Below are 6,860 nucleotides of genomic sequence, written 5' to 3' on the forward strand. Positions count from 1 at the left end.
AGGAAGGAAGGAAGGGAGGAAGGAAGGAAAGGAGTAATGAGGGAGGGAGGAAAAGAGGAAGGAAAAGAGGAAGGAAGTAAGGAGAGAAGGAAGGGAGGAAGGAAATGAGGAAGGAAGTATGGAAGGAAGGAAGGAAGTGAGGAAATAAGGAAGGGAGGAAGGAAGGACAGGAGGAAGGAAGAGAAGACAGGGGGAAAGAAGGAAGGAAGGAATGAGGAAGGAAGGAAGGAAGGAAGGAAGGAAGAACGGAAGGGAGGAAGGAAAAGGGGAAAGGAGTAAGGAGGGAGGAAAAGAGGAAGGAAGGCAAGGAGGAAGGAAGGAAGTATGGAAGGAGGAGGGAGCAAAGAAAGAGGGAAGGAGGGGAAGAACAAAAGAAAAATTAAAGAAAGAGGGAGGAAGGAAGTTCTGATATACAAATGTATTTTTGATATCTTACTAAGATATCTTAAAATATGAATAAAATATTAAACTATGAGATGATTTGCTTTGTGTCTCTTTCTGTCTGCAGGTGTTCATCTGGAGGGTCCGTTCATCAGTCTGGAGAAGAAAGGAGCTCACCCTGAGAAGTACCTCCGCACCTTCCAGTCCGGAGGGATAAAGGACCTGCTGGAGGCCTACGGCAGCCTGGACAACGTTACCATGGTGACGCTGGCTCCGGAGCTGGCCAGCAGCCAATCAGTGGTGAGGGAGCTCTGCAAGAGGGGCGTCACCGTGTCGCTAGGTGAGCATCATCCTCTAAAACACATCCACTGTAGGAGGAGGAGGGGAGGAAGGAAGGGAAGGAGGGGAGGGAGGGAGGGAGGAAGGGAGGGAGGGAAGGAAGGAAGAATGGATGGAAGGAGGGAGGGAAGGAAAGAGGGAGGGAGGGAAGGAAGGAAGGAAGGAAGAATGGATGGAAGGAGGGAGGGAAGGAAAGATGGAAGGAGGGAGGGAGCGAGGAGGGAGGGAGGGAGGGAAGGAAGGAAGGAAGGACGGAGGGAAGAAAGCTGGAAAGATGGATGGAAGGAGGGAAGGAAGGAAGGCGGGAATGAGGGAAGGAAGGAGGGAAGGAGTGAGGGAAGGAAAGATGGAAGGAGGGAGGGAGGGAGGGAGGGAGGGAAGGAGGGAAGTAAGGAAGGACGGAGGGAAGGAAAGATGGAAGGAAGGAGGGAAGATTGAAGGAAGGAGGGAAGGAAAGAGGGAAGGAGGGAAGGAACGAAAGAAGGGCAGAAAGAAGGAAGGATGTAAGGAAAGATGGAAGGATGGATGGAAGAAAGGAAGGAAAGATTAGACTTTAAGCAGGTGGAATCAGCTAGCCTAAAAAAAACCAGTATATCTCTGTCAGGGTTAGTTAGTTTAGTAAGGCTAGTTGTGTTAGTGCTGTCAGGTGTGTAGTTAGTTGTGTGTTAACTTGTGTACTTTGTGTTCAGGTCACTCTGTAGCCAACCTGTCTCAGGCTGAGGAAGCTGTTCAGCACGGAGCTTCCTTCATCACTCACCTCTTCAACGCCATGCTGCCTGTGAGTCACTGCTTATTTAACCATTACTGCAGTATTATGAGTGATGTAGTATGCAGTATTACAGTAAAGTACTGCAGTATTATGAGTGATGTAGTATGCAGTATTACAGTAAAAGTACTGCAGTATTATGAGTGATGTAGTATGCAGTATTACAGTAAAAGTACTGCAGTATTATGAGTGATGTAGTATGCAGTATTACAGTAAAAGTACTGCAGTATTATGAGTGATGTAGTATGCAGTATTACAGTAAAAGTACTGCAGTATTATGAGTGATGTAGTATGCAGTATTACAGTAAAAGTACTGCAGTATTATAGTGATGTAGTATGCAGTATTACAGTAAAAGTACTGCAGTATTATGAGTGATGTAGTATGCAGTATTACAGTAAAAGTACTGCAGTATTATGAGCGATGTAGTATGCAGTATTACAGTAAAAGTACTGCAGTATTATGAGTGATGTAGTATGCAGTATTACAGTAAAAGTACTGCAGTATTATGAGTGATGTAGTATGCAGTATTACAGTAAAAGTACTGCAGTATTATGAGTGATGTAGTATGCAGTATTACAGTAAAAGTACTGCAGTATTATGAGTGATGTAGTATGCAGTATTACAGTAAAAGTACTGCAGTATTATGAGTGATGTAGTATGCAGTATTACAGTAAAAGTACTGCAGTATTATGAGCGATGTAGTATGCAGTATTACAGTAAAAGTACTGCAGTATTATAGTGATGTAGTATGCAGTATTACAGTAAAAGTACTGCAGTATTATGAGTGATGTAGTATGCAGTATTACATTAAAAGTACTGCAGTATTATGAGTGATGTAGTATGCAGTATTACATTAAAAGTACTGCAGTATTATGAGTGATGTAGTATGCAGTATTACAGTAAAAGTACTGCAGTATTATGAGTGATGTAGTATGCAGTATTACATTAAAAGTACTGCAGTATTATGAGTGATGTAGTATGCAGTATTACAGTAAAAGTACTGCAGTATTATGAGTGATGTAGTATGCAGTATTACAGTAAAGTAGTGGTTTGGTCCTCTGACTGATATATTATTATTATGACATCATTAGATTATTAATAGTGAAGCATCAGTGTTAGAGCAGCATGTTACTGTTGTAGCTGCTGGAGGTGGAGCTAGTTTACACTACTTTATATACAGTTAGCTAGTTTAGTCCAGTGGTTCCCAACCTAGGGGTGGGGCCCCTTCCAAAGGGTCAGCAGATAAATGTGAGGGGTGGTGAGATGATTAATGGGAGAGGAAAGAAGAAAAAACTAAGTTCTGATACACAAATGTGTTTTCAGTTTTTTGGACTTTTTCTCTAATCTTTGATTTTTGCTGAAATATTGGATCATTTGAACATTTATTGAAATGAAAGCATGTGAGAAGTTTAGAGGGAAAAATCACTATTTGGTGGAGCTGTTAACAACTCATAGACATCTGAAATGTGAGCCCGTCTCCACTGTGTTCTGGTCCAGTTCCACCATCGTGACCCTGGTATCGTGGGTCTGCTGACCAGTGATCAGGTCCCTGCAGGCAGGACGGTGTATTACGGTATGATCGCTGACGGGATCCACACCAACCCTGCTGCTCTACGTATCGCTCACAGAGCTCATCCATCAGGTCGGTGCTGATCGTCTACCTGCAGGGCTTTAGTTCTACTGTAGGCGGGTCTAAGACGATGACATCATCATTAAATGTGTTGGTTCCTGCAGGTTTGGTGTTGGTGACGGACGCCATCACAGCGATGGGTCTTCCTCAAGGTCGGCACACTCTGGGCCAGCAGGTCATAGAGATCCAGGGTCTCCATGCTTACGTGGCAGGTCTGCCCCCCCCCCAGCATTTATACATCAGATTATTAACCCTCCTGTTGTCCTCCTGGGTCAAATTGACCCCATTTCTGTTCCTTCCTCCCTCTTTCTTTGCTCCCTCCTCCTTCCATACTTTTTTCCTCACTTCCTTCCTTCCTTCCTTCCTTCCTTCTTTGTCTCCTTCCTTCCTACCTCTTTTCCTCCCTCCCTCCTTCCTTACTCCTTTCCTTCCTTCCTTCCTCCCTCCCTCCTTACTCCTTTCCTTCCTCCCTCCCTCCCTCCTTCCTTCCTTCCTTCCTTCCTTCCTCCCTCCCTCCTTACTCTTTCCTTCCTTCCGTCCTTCCTTCCTTCCTTCTCTCCTTACTTCCTTCCTCTTTTCCTCCCCCCCTCCCTCCTTACTCCCTTCCTTCCTTCCTTCCTTCCTCCTTTCCTTCCTTCCTTCCTTCCTTCTTCCCTCCTTACTCCTTTCCTTCCTTCCTTCCTCCCTCCCTCCCTCCTTACTCCTTTATTTCCTTCCTTCCTTACCTTCCTTCCTTCCTTCCTTCTTCCCTCATTACTCCTTTCCTTCCTTCCTTCCTCCGTCCCTCACTCCTTACTCATTTACTTCCTTCCTCCCTTCCTCCTTCCTTCCTTCCTTCCTCCCTCCCTCCCTCCTTACTCCTTTCTTTCCTCCCTTCCTCCTCCCTTAAATGTATAAAATGCAGCACTTTTTAATCCCTATATGTGTTATTTTGTCTCGTAGGCACTAAAACGTTGTGCGGCAGCATCGCCACCATGGATATGTGTGTGCGGCACTTTAAACAGGCTTCAGGTCAGTTTGTGTTATTTGTTGTTATTGGAGGGAGGGAGGACAGAAGGAAGCAAGGATGCAAGGGAGGAAGGAAGGAAGGAGGGAAGAAAAGAAGGAAAAGAAGACAGGAAAGAAACCTTCCTTCCTTCCTTCCTTGCTTGCTTCCTTCCTTCCGTCCTTCCTTCCTTCTTCTTTTTCCTCCCTCATTCTTTTCTTCCTTTCTTCCTTCCATCTTTCCTGCTTGTCTTCTTTTCCTTCCTTCCTTCCTTCCTTCCTTCCTTCCTTCCTTCCTTCCTTCCTTTCTTCCTTCCTTCCTTCCTTCCTTCCTTCCTTTCTTCCTTATTTCTTTCCTTCCTTCCATCTTTCCTTCCTACTTTGCTTCCATCTTTCCTGCTTGTCTTCTTTTCCTTCCTTCCTTCCTTGAATTGATTTAAATTTGATCTTTTCTGAACTGTTTTCATATGTTTTTATGTGTTTTAATGTATTTTAATGTGTTATGTATGTATTTTGTGTGTATTTTGTGTGTGTTTTATATGTATTTTGTGTGTGTCTGTGTGTATTTTGTGTGTGTGTGTGTATTTTGTGTGTTTCCAGGCTGCAGCGTAGAGGAAGCTCTGGAGGCAGCTTCCCTTCATGCTGCTCAGCTTCTGGGTCTCAGCAGGAAGGGAAACCTGGACTACGGCTCAGACGCAGGTCAGGAAGTTATCAGCTTTCTATAGCGACTCGACTTCTTTCTTCTCCTACAGCAACATGTCTGCTGTGATGTCATGATGGAGACTTAGTTTGATTAACTTACAGACCTGAAGTCAGTTTTTCATTCAGTCATTTATTAATGTTCTATATCGCTCATCCTCTAAAGCAGAAACTCATTTTAGTTTATGTGGGTTGGATTATTAAAGAGAGGGAAGGAAGGAAGGAATGAAAGATGGAAGGAAGGAAAGATGGAAGGAAGGAAGGAAGGAAGGAAGGATGGAAGGAGGGAAGGAAGGAAAAGAAGACATGAAGGAAGGAAGGAATGAAAGATGGAAGGAAGAAAGGAAGGAAAAGAAGACATGAAGGAAGGAAGGAAAGAGGGAAGGAAAGAAGGAAGGAAGGAAGGAAGGAAGGAAGGAAGGAAGGAAGGAAGGAAGAAAGAGACCAAGGAAGGAAGACAAGCAGAAAAGGTGGAAGGAAGGAAGGAAGGAAAAGAAGACAGGAAGGAAGGAAGGAAAAAAAGAAGACAGGCAGGAAGGAGTGAAGGAAGGAAGGAAGAGAATACAGGAAGGAAGGAGTGAAGAAAAGAAAGAAGGAAGGAAGGAAGGAAAGGAGACATGCAGGAAAGGAGGACGAAAGGAAGGAGGGATGAAGGAAGGAAGGAAGTTAGTGAAGAAAAGAACGAAGGAAGGAAGGACAGTGGGCCGGATTGGACTCTTCAGCAGGCCGGTTCTGGCCCTCAGGCCTCATGTTTGACCCTTCTGCTCTAAAACTTCCCAGCTGGACTTTAAACATTATAAATATTAATTATAAATGTGTTTTATGTTTCTAACAGACCTCATTCTGCTCGATGACGACCTCAACGTGAAGTCCACCTTTATCTCTGGAGAGGAGGTTTGGAGAAGAGGACAGTAGAAGAAGAAGGAGGAGGAGGAGGAGGAGAAGAAGGAGGAGGAGGAGGAGAAGGAGGAGAAGAAGAAGAAGGAGGAGGAGAAGAAGGAGAAGAAGGAGGAGAAGCCTGCAGATAGAAACCGGACTGACAGCTGGGACCTTTGGGTGCCTTCGGGGGGGAGAACCAAAAATCTGTTGAATGTTTTAATTCATCAGAGTTTATCTTCAGGTGTTTTTATCAACGGTCCGTCTGTCAGTGGAAGAAGCTTTTTTAATTTTCTGTATTCTCCATTTCAAACGTTACTTTACATGTTGTAAGGTGAGTTTTTCTGCACCTGTTTCAATCTGGGCATTAAAGAAATCAAGTGGAAACAGAGAAGATTCAATATGTGAAAATGAGTTGAGATGTAAACGTTTGGTGTTAAAGTGAAGATGAAGGGATGAAAGTGAATAAATGAAGGGATGAAAGTGAATAAATGATAAGATATTTATTATTTATTAGACCAACGAGCAGCAAAGTGGGTTAATTAAAAAAAGGAAGTACAATAAAAGCAATAAAAACAATAGTAGTAACAGGAAGGAAAGATAGAAGGAAAGAAACGAAGACAGGAAGGAAGGAAAAGAAGACATGAAGGAAGGAAAAGAAGACATGAAGGAAAGATGGAAAGAAGGAGGGAAGAAAGAAGGAAGGAAAGGAAGACAAGAAGGAAGGAAGTAAAAAGTGGGGAATAAAGAAGGAAGGAACAAAGAGACAAAGGAAGGAAAGAAGGAAAAGAACACAGGAAGGACGGAAGATAAGAAGGAAGGAAGGAACAAAGACAAAGGAAGGAAAGATGGAAGGAAGGAAAAGAAGACATGAAGGAAAGATGGAAAGAAGGAGGGAAGAAAGAAGGAAGGAAAGGAAGACAAGAAGGAAGGAAGTCAAAAGTGGGGAATAAAGAAGGAAGGAACAAAGACAAAGGAAGGAAAGATGGAAGGAAGGAAAAGAAGACATGAAGGAAAGATGGAAAGAAGACAAGAAGGAAGGGAGGGAAGAAAAGAAGGAAGGAAGTGTAAGAAGAGGGAAGAAAAGAAAGAAGGAAGAAATACAATAGTATTAACAAAATATATATATATATATATATATATATATATATAAATAATAAAAAAACCCTCACAACAAAACATTT

General features: G+C 43.1%; 1 protein-coding gene across 1 annotated transcript in view; it reads left to right on the forward strand.

Annotated features, from left to right (window-relative positions):
* amdhd2 (amidohydrolase domain containing 2) overlaps positions 1-6,574 on the forward strand; it is a gene marked incomplete at its 5' end in the record, with an annotated part of 7,056 nt that extends 482 nt beyond the window's left edge. Inside the window, 7 exon segments of the mRNA XM_062414968.1 lie at positions 509-721; positions 1,410-1,498; positions 2,985-3,129; positions 3,222-3,329; positions 4,060-4,128; positions 4,702-4,800; positions 5,636-6,574. Coding sequence (XP_062270952.1) covers positions 509-721; positions 1,410-1,498; positions 2,985-3,129; positions 3,222-3,329; positions 4,060-4,128; positions 4,702-4,800; positions 5,636-5,715 — 803 coding nt within the window.
* Positions 6,575-6,860: the final 286 nt, after the last annotated feature.

The sequence above is a fragment of the Scomber scombrus genome, unplaced genomic scaffold (assembly GCF_963691925.1).
Source record: "Scomber scombrus unplaced genomic scaffold, fScoSco1.1 SCAFFOLD_407, whole genome shotgun sequence".
NCBI classification, from domain to species: domain Eukaryota; kingdom Metazoa; phylum Chordata; class Actinopteri; order Scombriformes; family Scombridae; genus Scomber; species Scomber scombrus.